Raw genomic sequence first — 21,703 nt, 5'->3', positions numbered from 1 at the left:
TTTTTTATCTGATCTGACAACTGCTGTTCTCTTAAATGGAGTGTCTGTGCTATTTACATTTAGTGTAGTTATTGATATACTTGGGTGTTACTCTACCTTCTTGGTATTTGTTTTCTACATGTCCTCTTTGTTCCATGTTCCATTATTTCTCCTTTCCTCCTTTTTTGGAATAATCAAGTATTTTTAGTGTTCCATTTTATTTTATCTATTGGCTTTTTAGTTGTATTTTTGTACAAAATACTTTTATATTTTTTAAGTGGCTCCTCTAAGGGACCTCTCATACATAAACACTACCCTTAAATCTCAAACATATCTAATGAACAACTGGTACTTTGCATTTTTACTCATACGTGCCACTAATAAATGTTTACATTTAATTTGTTAAATTATCTATTAATTTAAATACTGCCATATTTATTTGAATATTATATTATTTTGTCCTTTGAGAATTGGTTAAATGATTTTCTTAAATCTTCATCCAGAAGAAAATACTGTATACATATATATCAATGTCGGCCAATGTACCCACCCAACTGGGAAACCTCAGTGATTTGTATCTGGCCTCAGTAAACCATAGTCTAAGACCAATGAATGCAGAGAAGATGGATTAGAACATTTCCCATTGCAAAGAAAATTTTCCTGCTACCAGTGAAAAGCAATGTGAACTCACTCCTTTTAAATCAATCCCATCTTTACATCACTTCTATCCCTTGTACATATACATATATCTAGTATAGCAAGCTTTATTTTTAAAATTTATGAATCGGTCTATAATCTGGACACAGACTGTAAACACGTTGCCAAGCACTTTGTTTTGAGTTGGAGAAAGAAAAAGTCAAAGTGCTTGGCAAACAACAGGTGCTTTAAAAAAAGTTTGCTGAACTCAGTAAACTGAACTTCATCAGGATATAGCGTAAATAATTTAACTAATTACCAATGCTTAGACCAAATAAGCTCATAGCCTCGACCCTATAAATACTGGCCATCTATTAATGGGTTCTTAAGAATTTTTTTAATTGTTAAACTTGGTTGCCTAACAATATCACCACCATATAACCTAAGGAAACTGACAGGCATCTAATATAAGCTCAATATTCAATACCACTTTTACCCAAAAATGTCTGAAAGGTAAGAAGGTATCCATTTCTCCTGCAAAGGCAGAAAGCTATTCAGTAACATCTTAAAAAATTGGTAACTACTGTGTTTAGTCAAATACCTCACAAACAGGTCCGGATGTGCAAAAAAATCAGCATACATTTCTAAAAGAGATCTTCTTTCAAGAATGAATGTTGGAAGAACTACCTGAAAAACATACATATTTGACCAATGAGGATCAAATTCTACTGCAGATACACAGATTGCGAAAATGCTAAAACAACAACAATAACAACAACTAAAACTCATTCCAATCATAACACCTACAACGGATTGCCCAGGCATGCTTCTAAAAACTATTTCCTAAACTGTTCTGACTTGGAAATGCCCATTAACCTGCCCAGGAGATGAAAAACACAGAAGGGGCTTTCAGTGTTCAAATGTCAGTTCCTGGGGCTAGCCTGTGGCTCACTCGGGAGAGTGCAGTGCTGATAACACCAAGGGTTCGGATCCTGTATAGGGATGGCTGGTTGGCTCACTTGGGAGAGTGTGGTGCTGACAACACCAAGTCAAGGGTTAAGATCCCTTTACCGGTCATCTTTAAAAAAAAAAACAAATGTCACTTCCCCTGTGCAACCTCCCTTTCCTCCTTGACTATAATAACAACAAACTACTCAGTAGCATTTCTTTAATACCTTCTTTCTGCTGTGGCATTACATATAGATTATCTTATTAAATTATACGACAGCCCTATGATGAATTATCATCCCTATTTTACAATGCAGAAATATGAAGCTCACAGAGCGTGAAAATTTTTCTCACTGCTTGATTACTAATGTGGAATTCAAAATTGAGTCTGTCTGACTTGTGGGGGGCAGTGTCTGAGTACTTTCCTCTCTACTGCTGCTTCTGTGTCATCCTTAGATAGGTGTATTAGGAAATTTATCTATTCATTTATTTGTATCCTAAAATATATAATGAGCTCCTAGAATGCAAGGATCAAGTTTTATTCACACTTGCAATTTCAGCTACTATTTACATAGTAAGAAATTTTTAAATGAGCAATTAAAGGAATGAACAAAAGGAAGAGGAGAATAAAGATTGGGAATAAACAAATTCTTTCCACCATGGGGCTGAGCCCATGGTTTTATGCTCAGGGACTGGGAATGTGGCAGAGGAAAGTAAGGGAAGTTGGAATATGAGAAGAGATGAGAAAGATGAGAATTAACCAATAAAAAGGGAAAATCTTCATTAGGGAATGTGAATGGAAGAGTTTTTGAATGTGTATCGGATTATCAGTTACTCATTATAGAATCAGAACACCAGAGTAAGCAAAACTTCCTTTACACTTACTAATTACCATATATCCACTGTATTCAAGATCCTCTATGAAAAGCTATAGAGGAGGCAAAGGTAAGTATGAGAGGATACCACCAGCATTTAAATTTTAGGTGCAATGTGACAAATAACATACAAGAGATGCTCAAAATACCCTGGAAGTTCAGTTGATGGAAAGATTATGTTCTACTTGGGGAAGCAGAATGAGGACAGAGCTGGGGACCAATTTATTCAGGTGGCACTAGACAAAAGCCTTAGAGAAGAGTAAGGCTATAGTAGATGGTCGGGGGGGAGACAGAAAAACAAAACATGGAGACAGGAAAAAAACAACACAGAGACAGGAAATAGGGTGTGACAAAGATTAACCAGTGAACAACTGTGGCCATTTCTCCATATACAGTATAAAGAGGCAGAGTATAAAGAGTTATTTATAAAGAGTATATAAAAAGGGCCAATGGAACGTAAGTTTGCAAAGGGACACTAGGGCTGTAACATTCAGAATTTTTATTATCAGACTCCTTCAACCTTTAAATTTTAAGTAAACATTTTCCTTCCACAGAACATGTATGGTTCTAATCTAAACATGGTCAGATAAGCAGGTGAGCCTATACACTGACGTGGTGCAACTTCCTATCACTTTGGAGAACTAAGAAATTATAAACCACCAAGTAAGAATGCTAAAGAAAAAATGGGGTAAATACTTTTAATATATAAGCAGCTCTTAGAAATCAACAAGAAAAAAATTACTACTCCAGTAGAAAAATGGACTAAGGAATTAAATAAGATATTAAATAAAAACAAAACAAAACAGCCAAAAAACAAAAAGAAGTTTGACATCACTTATAATTTAAAAAAAAATAAAAAATTTCTCTCCTGTTTAAAAATTTTCCTGAGAACTCTCATTCAGCAGACCTTCAATGATTTTAGCACTACACTGATGATGCCCTTTTGTCCAACGGCTAGGAACAATGATGAAGGACAGCTGGGCTTTACTGTCTTAAAACCTGGATTCAAGCACTTGTTTTGCCACTGCTTAGCTGTGGGAGGCCCTGGAAAATTAACTTAGCTTCTCTCAGTTCCTGTAAAAGGAGGATAAATACATGCCTTGTTTATGTTTAAAAGGCTAAGTGAGGAAATTGGGATGTGTCTTTGTAGTATTCCCTAAAAGTGTAAAATATTTGGAAAATAAACTTTCTGAAAAGTATCTGAAGTGAGAAAACATTTTTATAAATAGAAGAATAAGATACAAATTTAAGGTGTTATTGTAGTATTACTTTGGAATGCATAAAAGGAACTAAGATTTCAGAATCTGCTGGCAATCACAGCCATTTGTTTGTGTCCATAAACATTTCTAAAAGGGCTAAATTTTAACACATTCAGTAAAAAATAATTATTATAATATCACTCATACTAAAGTTCTAGTGGCTATAGACCCAAATATGGATTATCTGCCAAAGAAAATCATGTGAGGCAAGAATTCCAAATCCATTTGTGGCAGGCACTTTTCATTGCCTCCCCACATCCCCGTGTCATCCGTAACAAGAACTCTGATTCAGTTCAGGTTCTGCCTATAGGCTGCCACGGCCCTCTCTCGGTTCTCAAGGGGCAAAAGCGGCTTAATCTAAACTAATCACCTTACCTTCTCTGGCCAGTGATTAGTTTAGGCATGAACACATGCCTTACTCTGACCCATGAGATTCAATGGGAAGAATGAGGGTCTTTCGGAAAAGAATGTCCTTCTAACAACAGCAACAAAAGGGCCAGCTTTACTGAAGCAATTCTGGGGCAAACTCCTGCTAATATTCTCCTACTGATGCATTTCCTGGTAAGTATGTTGGGCTTCATAAATTAATATTATCCTTGTCCTTCTGTTCTCACTTGGATTAAGGGTAAAGGTTTGATTACAGACATCTTCTACAAGGCATTATGGGTTAGTCTTTTGGTTACTGGCTCTCTAATTCCAAAACAGACATAAAGCTCACTAATGACAAAGACTATGTAGCACTGGAGTTGATTTTGTCATAACAAGAGTGAAAATCCTAAATTTAATTAACTTTCTAAAGCTGGGTAGAATAATTCAACCAATATGAAAGCTATTACAGCCCTCAACCAATATGAAAGCTATTACAGCCCAAGTTTTCAAGACAAAGGCAGTAGTGGAAAGATTACAGGTTTTAAAATCAGACCTCATTAGAATCTGAGTTCTGCCACTTAATATGACTTAGTTAAGTTCTGCAACCTCTATAAGTTTTAGCTTCCTCATCTATAAAATGAAATTAATAATAACACCTATTTTGCAGTGCTGTGGTGAGAATTCAGTGAAAGGATAAGGCTTCTGGCACAGTGGCAGGGATATATAAAGGCATCCATACACACCAGTCTCCCTAATCGGGCATTCTGTTTAGAGCTCCAAGTTTAAATTCAGATTCAAATCCAGACTACAGTAATTGTATGACTCAGTATGTGCCACATAATTTTACATACACTAAGTCCTTACAATAATCCTGTGAAGTAGATCACTGTATGTCCATTTTGCAAATGAGAACCCTAAAGATCACAGTGGAAGAGACTTGCACAAGGCCACATGGTTTGGTAATAGCAGAGGTAGGATGCAAACAGAGGTCTTCTGACTCCAAGATTAGAACTCTGCTCATTTTGATTCTGCACACACAACACTGCTTTAAACTTTACCCAAACTACTAACCAAGCCCAATATTATTTCTTGTTTAACAAGCCCCAACTAAAATCCAAATCTTAATCCACACAACCCTACATACTGTTCTCTATGAAATTATTCTAGCTTCACTTATTTCATGCACTTACCAAAATTTCCGGTTTACTCGTCTACATGTACATTAAAGCACAAAACACAGTATAAAAAAAGTTATGTCATTTTACTACATTTACAGGCACACTCCCACCACACAATCACTGAGAATCCACACACACACATTAAAACTTATAGCAAATGCCAAATTTGGTTCTTACCTTAGTAAGATCCATTCCAAGCCTAACCTGTGACAAAAGGTGCATGATAACACTCTTGTGCTCCTCCACTGACCCTGCCTCCCCATCGTCATCTCTATCATCATGTGAATCGAAAAGGTCTAAAATAAAACAGATCTTCTTAGACTGGTGTTACATTGGGCCAATCTGTGCTGCTACCAGTATTACAGATGTTCTTAAGGAAAAAAAAAAAATGGCTGCAGAGCTTTTTGAATATCCTAAAAACCACTTAATTGCACACTTTAAAAGGGTAAGTTTTATGTTAAGTAAATTATACATCAATAAAAAAATTATATAAAAGGACAACAATAAATTTCTTAGGACATTTTTGTATCAAAAATTGCATTGTTTGTGCCTCTAAGAAGGAGACTTCACCCTTCAGGTCTCTGAACTTTCCAGATCAATCCTATATACTGGATAAATTATTTATTTTTATGCAACAATATATTGTGATTGTTTTTCATGTCATTAAAAATTTCTTTTCTGCATCATTAAAAAAAAAAAAGTTAAATTCTCAAAGGCACTTACCAGCATCGCTTGTTCCATTGGACATGGAAGAATTAAGTGATTCTGTGGTATCTGGGCGCTTTAGACTATTTCCTGAGCTGCTGTGCGTCAAGACTGAGGCAGATCCAGAAGAACTAAAAAAAAAAAAAAAACACTCAAAAAACCATTAATCACCTTCTTAAGCTAAAGAAAGCAATTTAGAATCATAGTAAAACCAACAAAGCTACAAACCTACAAAGCTACTTAAAACCAGTATACTCAGATAGGTGATAGAAACAAAATAGACCCTTAGAGTTAGCTAGTTACATATGAGTACATAAATACATAAGCTTTCCAACTCTCCGTCACTCTCATTCCATGATTATAAACTGTAAAGACTGATGACAAGGTCTCTTGTCTTTTTGCATGGTATATGCTCAACAAGCAAAGATGAAAGGCAAAGCACAGAAGTCACCAAAAATTACTGAGATTTTTGCCTCTGCATCTAAGTTTAAAACTAGAATTTATTTTTTGATTTTGTTATTTTGTTTAAATATAGATACACTATGATCCCTGGCAACAATATCTAGAAACTCAAAAATGGCAACAGTCCATTGCTAAGTCTCAGAAGGATGTCTTGATTATATTTTTGAGATCCTTTGATAAAAGCCCACATTGGTATTAACACTCTTCCCAGTCATTAAAAACTGTATTTGAAATTATAAAATAAAAAATACATATTACTTTTACAAGTAAGTTTATCATAACTGGCTTTATGAGGTGGTTAACAAGTCAAAAGAAAGCTTCCTCTATTAGATCATTATATGTGATAATAATTTACCCATGTAAGTATCTGTATATAAAAAAAGAATAATCAGAAAGGCATACAGTTTTCTTATTAAGTGTAAAAACAGAAACCAAATTTCTCACACTGCAGGTATTTATAAAATGGTACAGACATAACATAATAATCAGGCTTATTACAAATCTACAAGTGTAAAACATTATGTAATCTAATTTAAACATAGTTTGCCCTTGTTACTTTGATTTTTTAACAATTAATAAACCTTATTTTATAGAGAAGTTTTAGGTTCACAGCAAAATTGAGCAGAAAGTACAGAGAGTTCCCATATAGTTCCCATCCTTACATATGCACAACCCCCCACTATCATCATCCCTCACCAGAGCAGTACATTTTTTACAATTGATGAGCCTCCACTGACACATCATTATCACCCAAAGTACACAGTTTCCATTGGGGTTCACTCTTGGCATTGTGCATTTTATGGGTTTTGACAAATGTATGATAACATTGTGAAAGTTGTCAGAATCAAAATGTAGTCGTGTGTCGAACTCTAACAAAAAATAAATAAATAAAGCCAGTATGCTGAGAAGGGAGGGCATTCACGTATACAATAAGAACCACTAGAGACTCTTACCCACATATGCGTGTAACACAAACTTCTGCCAAAGACTTTTTCAAACTGCAACTTGCTACACATGAGTCACAAGGACAGCTTAGATGATGATATACAAGAACATTTGCCTGACACTGTCTCCAGTAATGAATGGGCATCAACTTCTTTGATAAACCCGTAACCAATGTTCTCTTTGTTTCAAAACAAATTACGTGTGATTTTCTCTTTTGCCTTTAAAAACCTTTGTCTTCCCTTACCTCCCTGAATACGCACAGTTTACTATGGCATGTGTATTCCCACTGCAATGCCCTAGTCCAAATAAACTCTATTTTACATATCTGGCCTCAGTTTCTTCAGAATCTACCACTGTAGTATCATACACAAGAGTTTCACTGCCCTAAAAATCATCTGGGTTTTGCTTGTATTAGAACACTAGAATAATAGAATATTCTTAATATTAGAATGTATTATGTATTCTAATGTAAACATAGTTTGCCCTGGTTTGTTACCTTTCATCTATTAAAAAAAAATCCTTAGATAACTAAATATTGCTCCTTTGATAATGCACTTAATACACATCACAAGGTACTGTAACTAATGTCTACCTCACCAGTTTTGAGAGGCAATAACAAATACTGTCTAAGTAAGAGAAATCAAAATATCATTAAATAAAAGAAAACTAAATGAAAATTATCTTCAAATGTTTGTGGCTCTATAATACATCATCAGAATAGAGTCTCTCTCTCTCTCTCTCTCTCTCTCTCTCTCTCTCTATATATATATATATATATATAAAAATATAAATATATATATATTTTAAAGATGACCGGTAAGGGGATCTTAACCCTTGACTTGGTGGTGTCAGCACCACGCTCACCCAGTGAGCTAACCGTCCGAACCCGTGGCCTTGGTGTTATCAGCACCACACTCTCCCAAGTGAGCCACGGGCCAGCCCCAAAATAGAGTCAATACTTTAAATCAATTGATCTAAAAACCCCAAATCCTATAAAACATGAATTTTATTTTAGATGTAATTCCAAAGGTCACATCTATTTATGCTGTGCTTTTTCTTCTTAACCCATGGTTAGAAACCATGTCTGGGTTATGTGAAATACTCAATAAGGCTCAAAATGGAAAAAATGGATAAATTTCCAGCCATTCCACAATTTACCTTGTTCAGGACAAAGGATTTAAAGAATAGTTAAAAACAACGACAACATATATGCAAACAGCAAAGGTTTATCTTTAATGGACTAATGCCTAGAATTTAAGCATAAAATCATAAATAAAGGATATTAAAAAATGAAAAGCTCTGAACTTAATTATAATAATAATTTATTATGACATATACTGTGTGTTTCTCCATAATATCCCTATAAGGCAGGCATAATCCCTCTCACAAGACATAGATGCTCAGAGGTTCAATGACAAGCCTGAGGTCATACAGCTGGTAAATAATGGAGACATTTCAAATGCATGTCTGGTTCCGAAGTATAAGTTCTTTACAAGATGTACTTTTCTTCTAATTTATAAATGTGTAAACCACACTGCTCAATAACATAGTTCACAAAGAAGCTATCATTACTATAGGTCTTTAAAAATGGAATAATAAAAGGACTTGCTTTCAAGTTCTCTTCCTTCAGAGAGAGAAAGAAATATAATAGTAGATAGAAACTTGACCTGAGAGTGAGAAAACTAGTGGTAGCAATAATTCCTTGAACTTGTTAAGTTGTTAAGATAAGTGAACAGATATGTGTTGATGTGGGGGTGGGGGGGGAACTGGTAAAGGGACATGAAAATCAACTACACTGTATGTTGATTAAAAACCAATAAGTAAAGTATAAAATAGATATGAGTTAAAAAAAAAAAAATAGAACTAGTGGTAGTAGCTGATGACCAGCAGGTGTAATAAACTGAAATACCTACAGAGGCCAGGCAGAGAACATAAATATATGAATAGGGACAGGTTATAAGATAATATGGAACTGGAGCCAGCATTCCCAATTTGAACAGATTTAAAGCCTCTTTAAAAACAAAACAAAAAAACAAGTCAACAAAACACTGTGCTGACCAAATGAAACACTTGCAGTCCCTACCAGTTTGGTCTTTAAGATTATAGTAGCTATGGAGAGTGAGTAATTGAAGAAGAAAAAGAACCTAGAGTAGGTTTATTGAAATAGAACTTAACTCTGGATCCTTTCAAATGGGAAGTTCATGAACTGTGTGTCTGTTATAGGGTAGGGTACTGGGAGAACACAGAGAAGGAAGCTTAAAAGAGGGAGGAAAGGGAGACGCCTAAGAGACTACAGATGACTTCATATATATGCCTATTTCAATAGATGTTTTAAATTTTTCTATTTCATAAATATTTAAGGAGAATCCCTTAAACTGGGGCCAGAGACTATCAGTGATGTTATAAGGAAGGCACTAACTACATATTTTCAAGCTTTTACTGAATATAGTTACATGCGTTCAGAAGATACAGAGATGAGTCCATTTACTAGAACAAGCATACTTTTTTAGAATAACAGTTAATGTCTCATGTAAGAAACTGCCTTTAATTGTTTAAATAAAACAATGAACAAACTAAGCAAAAATCAATTATAATCTTTTACTTCGGAATTTTCTTCTAAATGCTTATTTTCTTTTAACCCCACTATCATAAAAAAATATTTTTTTCAAAATTAAAGTGAAATTTCTATTGGCAAACTGCTGCTTCTCAATAGTTTATTTCCCAACATACAACATTACAAAAAAGAAACCAATATGCTAAACCGAACCCTTTCTGCTAACCTGGTCTCCTTGAGTTGTGGATTCAAACCTCCCTTCCTTAAGTCCCATGTCTTAACCATGTGTGTTCACCTACATTGCATATATTTTACATTTTCTCCACATTCAAAAACTGAATTTGATCCACTAAGTTATAAAACTTCATGAAACAATATAGTAATTTTCCATATAAATGCTGAGATTTTGAGCAGTTATGATGCAATTTACGAATGCCATATTTCTCAACTCGTGCACACTTAAGAGAACTAGAGTCCTACACAATATTTCTTATAAGAAGAAACCAGTGTTTGAGGTTTAAGGACTGGATGATGGTACTTAGCTTGAAAATTAACACATAACTATTTCCAAATTCGTACTATCTTACAATGCAAAACCCAAACTATAGCAATAGTACCAGCCCCTGAGAAAGCAGTAGAGTTGGAAAAAATACCCAACTAAAACTAATAAGCCAACCACATCTACAACACAAGTAAAATGAAAGCAAATAAATATTTGTTTTCTATAATAACAGCTATTATTTATTGAGTGCGTATTATGAGCCTGATACTATATTAAGCACTTGACTTAACATTATTCTCATTTAAATATTCACAATGACCCCTCAATGTTGAAACTATTATTATTTTCATTTTACATATAAGGAAACTGAAGATTATATAGGTTGAATAACTTGACCAAGGTCACACACCACTGAAGCAAAACAGATTTAGAACTCATTATTTCTGAGATTCCAGAATTCAAACTCTTAATTAACCATAGCAACCTTTATACCATTAGGGCTGAAAAGTATTCTGCTTATTAGCTATCAGGTAAATGCCAGTTAAAACCTTTTCTGTACAATGGTACATAAATTAAATGGTGCAAAATTGGTCAAATTTTTTTTGGCAGTTGATGTAAAAAAATTTATTTATATTTTATTAAAACAAGTCAATACATTTAAAAAGACAAAGATCATAGAAAATATGTTCTCTGACCACAATAACAAAAGGAAATTTAGAAAATTCACAAATGTGTGGACTTTAAACAACATTCTCCTAAATAAACAATGGGTAAAAAGAAAAATCACAGGGAAATTAGAAAGCACTTTGAGATAAAAATCAAAGTGCAATATATCAAAATTTATAGGATGCAGGGATCATGCAGTGCTTTGAGGAAAATTTATACTTGTACACATCTATATTAAAAATAAGAAAAACCTCAAATCGGTAGTGTAAACTTCTACCTTAAGAAAACAGGAAAAGATAACCAAACTAAACGAAAAGCAAATAAGTAGGAAATAAAGATTACAACAGAAATATATAAAACAGGGAATTAAAAAAACAAAGAGAAAATCAACAAAACCAAATGTTGATTCTTTAAAAAGATCAATGAAATTTGCAAACCTTTATCTAGACTGACCAAAAAAGAAAAGACCAAAATGACTAAAACCAGAAATAAAGCAGGGGCATTATTACACTGTTATGGTTTTTTGTGATTTAGTTTCTTCTTCCTGTTTGCATTTTTGTTCTACCAGTGGGTTTTGTTCTTTCTTGTGTATTCATGGTAATGATTATCATTTTCTGGATTCCAGATGCAGGACTTCCTTGAGGATTTCTTGTAGGGCTGATCATGTGGTAGTGAATTCTTGCAGTTTTTGTCTGTCTGAAAAATACACTATTTCTCCTTCATTTCTGAAGGATAGCCTTGCTGGGTATAGTATTCTTGGCTGGCAGTTTTTTTCTTTTAGTATTTTGAATATATCATCCTATTTTCTTTTAGCCTGTAGAGTTTCTGCTGTTCTCTTGCTGCTTTTAAGATTCTCTCTTTGTCTTTGAGCATTGCCAGTTTGCATATAATGTGTCTTGGAGAGGGTCTTTTGGGGTTGAATCTGTTTGGGGATCTTTGAGCCTCCTGGATCTGAAGGTCCATTTCTCTCCCTATACCTGGAAAGTTTTCCATTATTATTTGTTGAATAGTTTTTCCATGCTTTTTCCTTCCTCCTCCCCTTCTGGATCACCCAAGATCCAAATGTTTGTGTGCTTAAGGTTGTCTGCCTGCTCTCTTAGATTTCCTTCATTTTTTCAAATTCTTTTCTCCCCTTTTTTTGTCTGCCTAGGTTGTTTCAGAAAGACTATCTTCAAGATCAGAAATTCTTTCTTCTGCTTGGTCTAGCCTGCTGCTTAAGCTATTGGTTGAGTTTTTTGTTTCAGTGAGTGAATCTCTCAGTTCCATTACTTCTGCTACCTTCTTCTCTATGGTATTAAATCTCTTTGTAAATTTCCTCCTTCATATCCAGGATTTTTTTTTTCTTGTTTCATTATGTTGACTGAGTCTTCTTGTATCTCAGTGAGTTTTCTTAAAATTTCTGCTTGGAATTCCTTTGCAGTAATTTCAAGGGCTTCCTGCTCTATAGGGTCTGGTATTTGAGAATTACTGTATTCTTTTGGTGGTGTAAAATTTTCTTGGATTTTCATATTTCTAGTATCACTATGTTTTTTTTTGTTTGGTTGGTTTTTTGTCTTTTTCTTGACCGGCACTCAGCCAGTAAGCACACCGGCCATTCCTATATAGGATCCAAATCCGCGGCGGGAGCGTCGCTGCGCTCCCAGCGCCGCACTCTCCCGAGTGTGCCACGGGGTCGGCCCCTAGTATCACTATGTTGATGTCTGGTCACCTGGTAGCAGTTGCTTCTTTTATTACTTGGAGTGGGCTATGAGGAGAGAGACATTCTCTTCTTTTCCTGGTCTCCACTAGTGACTCTCCTTGTGTCAGTGCAGTTGAGGGTCTGGTAGGCTGCCTGCACAGTGACTGTTGCTACTACTGTGGCATTGAGCCATTTTTGCAGCAGCCATGGCTGTGGCGGTGGTGGTGGCAGTGGCAGTGGCTGTGGTGGGCCACTGCGTGGAAGTGGTGTTTTTGGCATGCTCTCTTGCCTGCTTCTGGGCAGGGGTGCTGCCCTCGGCTCCTGCCTAGGCACCCAGGTGTGCTGTCTTGTCTGCTTCCGGGCAGAGGGGGTTGCCCTTGGCTCCTGCCTAGGCTCCTGGGTGTACTCTCATGCCTGCTTCTGGATGGAGGGGGCTGCCTTTGGCTCCTGCCTGCTTTGGGCAGAGGGGCTGCCCTTGACTCCTGCCTAGGCCAATGAGTGTGCTCTCTTGCCTTGGTCAAATAATTTTTAATGAGAGAAAACCTATGGTCTAGTCCGTTTTGTGTTGCTAAAACAGAAATACCTGAGACTGGGTAATTTATAAAGAAAAGAGGTTTTTATTTAGCTTACAATTCTGGGACAGCTGCCATCTGGTGCGGGCCTCAGGCTGCTTCTACTCATGGTGGAAAGTGGCAGGCAGCCGGCGGGTACAAGCAGATCACATGGTGAGAGGAAGCAAGAGAGAGGAAGCAAGAGAGAGAGAAGGTGCCAGGGTCTTTTTAAGCAACGAGCTCTCGTGGGAACTAATAGAGCGAGAACTCACTCATTAATCCCCCCTTCCCCAGGGAGAGCATTAATCCATTCATGAGGGATCCGCCCCCGTGACTCAATCAGTTTCCAACACTGCCACATTGGAGATCAAATTTCCACATGAGTTTTGGAGGGGACAACACATCCAAACTCTATCAACCTAATATCAAGATCTGTCAAAATCTGCCTGGTTAATATCTCTGGAATCCATGCATTTCCCTCCATTCTCAATACTATCACCTTAGCTTAGATCATCTACATTTCTTAATTCACTACCAGGTTTTGGCTGGTCTCCCTACTTGTAATCCAGTACCCCTGCATTCAACTCTACACAATTCAGGCAAATATATCTTTCTAAAAGGCAGACCTGACAAGCAACTGACATGACTCATGAGAAAATGTTCAAAATTCTTTTCTTTTTCCCTGACCAGTAAGGGGATCGCAACCCCCAGCATGGTGTGGTCTGCACCAGGCTCAGCCAGTGAGCGCAGCAGCCATCCCTATATAGGATCCGAACCCGCGGCCTCAGCACTACCAGCGCCGCACTCTCCCGAGTGAGCCACGGGGCTGGCCCAAAATGTTCAAAATTCTTAAAAGGCTAAATAATTCTTTCATGCCCTGGCTCTTGTCATCTTTTTTTTTTTTTAACTACTCACCACACCTTATGCTTCAGTCATACTAAACTACTTAAGAGTTTCTCAAAGAAACCAAGCTCCCTTTGCCTCCAGGCCTTTCTAACAAGGTGCCATCTGCATGAAAACATTTCCATTTTCCCTTCCTCTCCTCACCCCTATTTTCCTTCTCTCTACTGATCCACATCTCACCTTAGGATCACTTCTTCCCCTTCCTCCTCTGGGAATCTTTCTCTGACTTCTTAAGACTTCAAAATGTCCCACCATGGCTTTCTATGCTTATCCTTACCATATTCTATGGTCTGAATGTTTGTTTCCTCCTCAAATTCATACATTGAAACTTAATCACCACTGCAATAGTATTAAGAAGTGGGGGACTTTGGGAAGTGATTAGGTCATTAGTTGGTAGTCTCACGAATGGGATTAATGTTATTATAAAATAGACCCTACAGAGCTAGTTAGCCCTTTCCACCATGTGAAGACACACCTAGAAGGCACCATCTGTGAATCAGAAAGTGGGCCCTCACCAGACACCAAATCTGCCAGCACCTTTATTTTGGACTTCCCAACATCCACGACTGTAAGAAATAGACTTCTGTTGTTTATAAGCTACCCAGTTTATGGAATTTTGTCATAGCAGCCCAATTGGACTAGGACATTATAAATGTCTATCTGTTCCCCCTGTAGACTATAAGTTCTTTGAGGGCAGGTACTCTCTTTTTAACCTCTGTATCATCCCTCCATCTAGTATGGTGCCTCACTTACAGGTGCCAGTTATCTCCACTCTAACACAAAAATAAGTGACAGTAACCTCTTATTTGTATAATGCTTCATAGCTTCCTCACTCTCATTGGACCGTCTCCTAATGTTAGTGCTACAGAAATGTCCACAGTTCAACAACACTGGCACATTACTATACCTGATGCTATTTATTCCACTTGGATTAAGTCAGAAGTAAAATCAAAGCTCTCACAGAACTGGCTCTGCTCAATAAGCCAATTAAAAATAAGATGTCCTTTTTAATGTTCTCAAATAATAAATTATAAGGCAAGTCTGTCATTAAAATCAGTCTCAAAATCATACTACATTTTTAAAAATCAGGAGTCACTTAAATACACTCTTTTTTAATCTACTTACTCTATTAAGCGCTTTGGGGATGAGCCGCTTTGATGGAATTCATCAGCATCATAGAATTCATCTTCACTGCTAGAATAAGAGAACTCTGGGACTGTATTTGGAGACAAGTTGACATGGCTTGGAGAAGTCAGACTGCTACTAGGTGGTGAATGCCCACTACCTAGGAAGTTAAAAAGTTTTGAATTAGAGGAAAATGTTGGTGATACAGTGGAAAAAATTAGGGAGATGAGTGAAAGCAGACCTTTCTAAAATCAAAGAAGAGTTTGGTTAAGTTGCTAGAAATCTCTACACTATTTGTAAAGGAAATCAACATTTAAACTAGACGAAGAAAAAGGCAAATCATGTTACAGAATGGAGACATAGCCTTTTAAATAAATTTTTAAAAATGATATGTCCCTATTTAATAATTAAATGTTAATTTATTTTTAGTATTAGGAAGGAAGCTATTTTGATTATGTGAGTTTTGGTGTTGGAAGTTCCACCATAGATACCATTACCAATGGGAAGCCTAGGGTCTTATTTTATACTGTATGAAAAATGAAGCAGTGAGACAATGGGAATGCAAAACGGGAAAAATATCAAGACACTATGAACGTTAAAATATTGCTCAGGATATCAGATTCATATCAGTCAATATTTTTCAGCAGTCACATGGAAAATACAAATACTCTGCACAAAGACCTGAGCACACACCATCCAAATTCCTCTTCTTTTCCACCTAAGCCTAGGTGGAGATAAAAACAGAGGGCTACTAGGAGAAGCATGTAAAAAAGGAAAGACTAGAAAGAACATCCTTCTTTCTATTTCTAAACAGTCTAACTAAAAAAATGGAAATTAATGGAGATTCAGAGAAAGAAGACTACTATCTAATCTCTGAGATGATCATCTGGTGCACTGTCTAGCAATAAAGTGAGAACAAGAAAGTATCAAATAGACCAATGGAGTATTGAGATCAATTTAATCTGTTGCGCATTTAAAGGCTGTCAGCCAATCTACTACAGATGCCTGGTAATGACTAAAGTTAATTAAGTCTCTGCTGGCAATCCAAAAGCCAAGACCATAATTCTGGAAGAAATAGAAGATAGCAGTAATAAGAATGTATCTAGAGCTACCCATGGATTTTTAGTCCATTCCTGTATCTATGGTTCAACAGTTATGGAAAAGAACAAACCAGTCTGCCACACTTAGTTGCCATGTTCACAATGATTTTTTTAAAGACATAACACAAAAATTTGCCTCCTAAAAGGTAATGCTTATTATTGTCGAAATTCCAAAGGTAGCTCACCTTAGCAAATAACTTTAAAGTCTCCTTTTTTCCCCAACAGAAGAAATAAGAGGGGAAAGAAACTTGCTCTTATTGGAATAGGAAAAAATAGAACAAGAATTAGAAACGATTATGTAACATGCAAATACTCCAGGTGAACACACAATTGAAAATGTTTAAGAAAATGAGTTTGAATGGGAACTGCAAACAAAAGAACTGAGACTTCTGTGTGAGAGCAAACAACATTATTTCTTAGTTGTTTCTTATTGATTTTATTCTATTTATTAGTGAGAGAAGTAAAGGAAAGAAAGGTAGAGAAGATAAAAAAAAAAGTTAGGATGAAAAATCAAGACATAAACCACACTAATTTAATTTTTAAAATTGCTTTAAATTCACCTACTCTAAAATGTTAGATTTTTTGAATACCTTCTTCTGAAATTTTCAGAAGGTAATCTTTATGTTCTGAAATAATTCATACTAAAATTTAATGTATATAAGAAAGAGCCCCTCATTTTGCAAAGTTTGTAACTAGTTTTATATATTTCCAAACAGACAAATTTTGGTTGCTGTAAAATTCCAACATAATCTCACCTTATTTTTAAAAAACACATGCACATACATATAGGTACTATTTTTTAAATGAATAAGAAGTGACATGATTCATGAACTACAGAAGTCAGCCAAAACATTTCAGCATCATTATTCAAATTGCATTTTCCCAAGAGTTTTAAGTAACAGAGCTATGGTTGACATTTTTCTTTCAAAATTCAGAAGACATCCGCTCATGTTGTTAAATATTAAGACAAAAGTAATAGCATCAGTACCTTTACTAACTCGAATTTTAAAATGGGCTAAAATCATATGGTAATTTTTCATTATTACACAGGAAAAGTCCTACCCAGGAAAGAAATCTGCAGAGGAACAGACTGTTGATCTCCCACCTCTTCAAGAGTGGTTGTGGTTTTGGCCTCCAAGGTTTTAACAAGGTCAAAAGCGCTAAGTGCTTCCTTGAGTTTGGTTCTAAAGGTAGCTCACATAGATTCAATATCTTTTTAAAAAAAAGAAATAAATCTAATGTCTAACACTGATAGTATCCCTGTAAATTAGAGAAAAATAAAGAAGGTAAGTCTGAATTATGAAAATTGAAATTAAAACAAAGTGGTTTTCCTGCGTATAAAATTGTCAAAAAGGTGAAAGACTGATAAATGTTTCCTAAAAAAAGTACACATGTGCCAAAGTGCTATATAAGGATATCACTGAAGTATTGCTTATAAACAGGAAAATATCGGAAACAACCTAAATGCCCATCAGTGGAAATTAGGTAATACCTGTCCAGGCAGCTGTAAAAAGAACGCTGTAGACCTAATTACATGAACACGAAAAGCTATATAAATGTTCTCTATTAAATGAAAAGAGCAAGTCACAGAAACACATGACCTCATTTAGGTTAAAACAAAAACAACATATATACAATAAAGGTGCATATGTACATACATGTATGCAAATGACTGGGGGAGAGTAAAAAGGACTTTCAGCTTTTGTTCTATCTACTTCTGTATTGTCTGATTCCTTTCTAGTAAGAAAGTGTGCAAGTCTAACTTAAGTAAATTAAAAAAAAAAAAAAATCAATATAGATCCCCCAAATAAATCTTAAGGTAAACAAACAAATAAAACCCTGCAATATTTTATTTGATTTAAATTATAATTACTTACTAAAGCTTCTGGTTCAATCACAGTTAACAACTTCATGTATAGAACTGTAATGATAAAACTAAGATATCTCAACAGAAATAGACATTTCTTCAACCTTTGCCCCTTTGTAGTCAAACACAAATTTCAAATGTTAATGGGGAGTTATGAGAAGTAAGAAAATTACACAAATCTGTACCTGTACTATTTGGTGTTGGAGTCTGATGATGTCCCAAGGTAGCTAATACAGGTCCAACTGGTAGGGAAGATGGACGCTGCTCTGACTTACACAGCTGAGCAGGTTCTAGGAGATATTGAACATGTGAGATAAGTTAGAGAAACAGCCAAGCACATACTCTGTTGACTGCAATTGTTTGAGATTCAAAATCCTACAGATCAGTAATTTTTGAAACTATATTCCATTAAGTCGAGTTCCAAGCTACTGCTCCTTGCTGACCTCCTAGCCTCTTAAACATGCGACAGAATAGTAAGACAGCAGGCAAGATGTCAAAAGAGCAGTTATGGTAGGCCAATATCCCAGTATAACTGCTCTGTAAAACCAAAAAATGCTTCTGATCATGCGTTTCTGAGCCTCAAACCACATATAATCTGAAATGGGACATAATACCTCCTCTTTAGTCTCCTAGGAGATACCAAGTTAATTCTTTTAAGGAGTAAAAATTCACAAAAGGATTTCACATACTTATAAATATTTTTTAAAAGGATTTTCCCTTTTATGGTAATTGCTGGCTTCACTATGCCATCACTGAGAAGACAGAAATGTTGAATGCAACAAAAAGGCAAAAGGAATCAGCATAGCTGGGTGTTGGCCCTAAGCCTTCTTTTGCCGGATTTTTAAAAAATAGTATTTATTGCACTACTTAAAAATACAGACGTTACCTACCAGCAGGCATTATATATTTTATTCTTCCCTTTCTCATTATCTTAAAATCCACCACAAATAAACCATTTATATTGTTCAAAGCTATAGATACCCCCAAATAAAAAATTCCTGGACTTTTTAAGTGCAGGAAGATTAAGATATACTAAGTTTTCCTTGATAGCCATGAAACCTGAGTAATAGGATTCTGTCCTATAAGCTAATTCAAGTCTTAGTAACCACGTTTGTCTTCAATCTCACTTTTAAAAACCAAAACACCTGTTATCATACTTCAAAAGCCCCCATACCAAAAAACACTATCATCTTTTTCCAGTTCATTTTCAGCTGTATTATTTTCTGTGATTCCTTTCATTTATTAAAAACAAACAAAAACAAAAAACAAAAAACAAAAAAACAGAGTTAAGATTCTACGACAGCTACACAAATTAAGTTTTTTCTCATCTATAAATCTATGGAACATTTTTCCAAATACTTTACCTGGAGGCAAGACAGTCTGGGAAGGCATGGTGCTGATCACAGGTTCCAAGGGACTAGGTTGATATATTGCATCTACAGGATTAATAGTACTCTGAGATAAAGAAATGCAGTAATTTTAAATTAAATGCTCTTTTCATGATGACCCTCCCAAATGAATGAAATGCCCACATTTCTAACAGCAAAATCCTGAGGGTAACTATGTAGATATGTTCGTCAAAACGCAAAGAAGAAAATAAACCACTTTTCCACACAGAAGTGTATGCGTTTCTTATAATAAAGCATAGTAAGGAAAGAAAATGAATGAATCTGCCATAAAAGAAGGTTAAGCTAAATGGAAAAACTTGGAAGGAGTTGTAAAATGGTGTGGGGAGATTTCAGGAAGCCCAAACAATAACCTCTCAATTCAATTCAGTGCTTCTCAAATTATTAATTTACCACAAATATTGTTTCTTTACCTTTGAGAGTTTCTCTATCTCTCCCTTGCTTCGGTGTTAATAAACATTATATCTATGGCTAGCTAATGGGCCTACACCATTAGGATCTCATCTTTCCATCCCAAACTACTGCTACCTTTCATGACTGCGTATAGCAAAGTATAGCTGTCTAGTTTTACAGCCACTAAATTCAAAGAGATGCATCTTCCAATTGAAGGGTGTGAGGAAGATGGCTTTCTTTTTGAGAATTTAGAAGGAAAAAAAATATGGTTATAATTTTTGGGGAAAAATAAGTCCAAGTTTCTCTGATTCCAAGCCAAGAAATTATTCTGACAGCATGACAGCATTTTAAAAACAAGACTCCATAGGTTACTAATGTTTTTTGGCTCGGGGGGCTGGGAGCGGGAGTGGGCGGATATTAAATCAAGGTCTTTGCCCATGTAAAGTTGAGATCCACCATTTAGAGACTAAACTGGACAAACTCAAGAAATAAAAATGTAAGTTATTTACCTTTCCTTGATCTGGAAAACTAATCTTCAAATATATATTAGGTAGAGCTTATAACAGAAAATACTAAAACAGAATTATAAGGGAAATACTTTGCTAATTAATAAACCTAAAAAGTACTTGCAGAAACTTAAAAGCACCTAACAACGAAAACAAAGACAATGGTAAAGTTTTTGTAGTATTCTCATTTAATATCTAAGTCAAAAATATTTTAAATACTAAGGAAAACCCTCTTTCTACATAAATATTTAAAAATAACTAAATCAGATCTCTTAAATCAAGTGATTTGAACGCAAGAACTCTAATTCTTGTCACTACACCATAAATATTCTAACTGAAAAAATAAAGGATATTTAGAAGACACTCTGAAAACAATCACTAATAATCAAAAACCTAGTTAAGTGGGAAATATTTTGAAGCACTGAGAAAAGCACAGAAACAAAGACCTGAAATTTTAATTCCTTGGGATCCTTAAGTCTCCTACCCTCTATGGGCCTTAGTTTCTCAGTATGTAAAATGAAGAAGAGCTTGGATTATATGGTCTCTGATTGCCTTCTGGTTATTACTTTGACTCTATTTTCAGATACTGGAGCAAGCCATAACTAAATAAGTGTCTCAACAAGTCCTGTAGCTGTTCTTAAAATAAATTCCTGTTTACATAGTGCTTTTCTCCAAAGGACTCCAAGTGATTTACAAAGGCAAAATCCCACCATTATTTTTTGATCCATAGGAATAAGAATATATCACCTCCTTAACCCTTTCCATTGAAGAGACCAAAAAATAAAATAACTTCAGGACAAGGGACAAGAATTTTATCTTTTAGATGTAACCTTTTGTTTTCCAGATGAAATGTTCTAAGATTAGGGTTGTTAACCAAAGAAAAGTTTTAGTTTTTGCATTGTTAAAAATTACAGGAGGCTATTGTTTTGAACTGAGCTCCTGCACTAGGCCCCAACAGACCAGACCAAACCTAAATGAAGTCTTTCATGCTAAATGCCACATAATCAAACTGAAACTCTAAGGAAGCAAGGAGATCCCAAAGTAGAACATTTTTTCCCTGAAAATAGGAGATTCCAGTCTACCTGGGTCAGCGTAA

General features: G+C 35.5%; 1 protein-coding gene across 3 annotated transcripts in view; it reads right to left on the bottom strand.

Moving 5' to 3' along the window:
- Positions 1 to 21,703, bottom strand: part of OSBPL9 (oxysterol binding protein like 9) — a 166,861-nt gene that overhangs the window by 9,585 nt on the left and 135,573 nt on the right. For all 3 annotated transcript variants that reach the window (XM_063104026.1, XM_063104025.1, XM_063104024.1), the window contains 6 exons: positions 19,667 to 19,757; positions 18,488 to 18,592; positions 15,336 to 15,495; positions 5,968 to 6,080; positions 5,422 to 5,540; positions 1,217 to 1,302 (listed from right to left, as the gene is read on the bottom strand). In XM_063104026.1, coding sequence (XP_062960096.1) covers positions 1,217 to 1,302; positions 5,422 to 5,540; positions 5,968 to 6,080; positions 15,336 to 15,495; positions 18,488 to 18,592; positions 19,667 to 19,757 — 674 coding nt within the window. The remainder of the gene's footprint in view (positions 1 to 1,216; positions 1,303 to 5,421; positions 5,541 to 5,967; positions 6,081 to 15,335; positions 15,496 to 18,487; positions 18,593 to 19,666; positions 19,758 to 21,703) is intronic.

The sequence above is a fragment of the Cynocephalus volans genome, chromosome 8, assembly GCF_027409185.1.
Source record: "Cynocephalus volans isolate mCynVol1 chromosome 8, mCynVol1.pri, whole genome shotgun sequence".
Classification (NCBI taxonomy): Eukaryota; Metazoa; Chordata; class Mammalia; order Dermoptera; family Cynocephalidae; genus Cynocephalus; species Cynocephalus volans.
The sequence above is the reverse complement of the archived record's forward strand: the minus strand, read 5'-3'. Positions and strand labels throughout refer to the sequence as shown.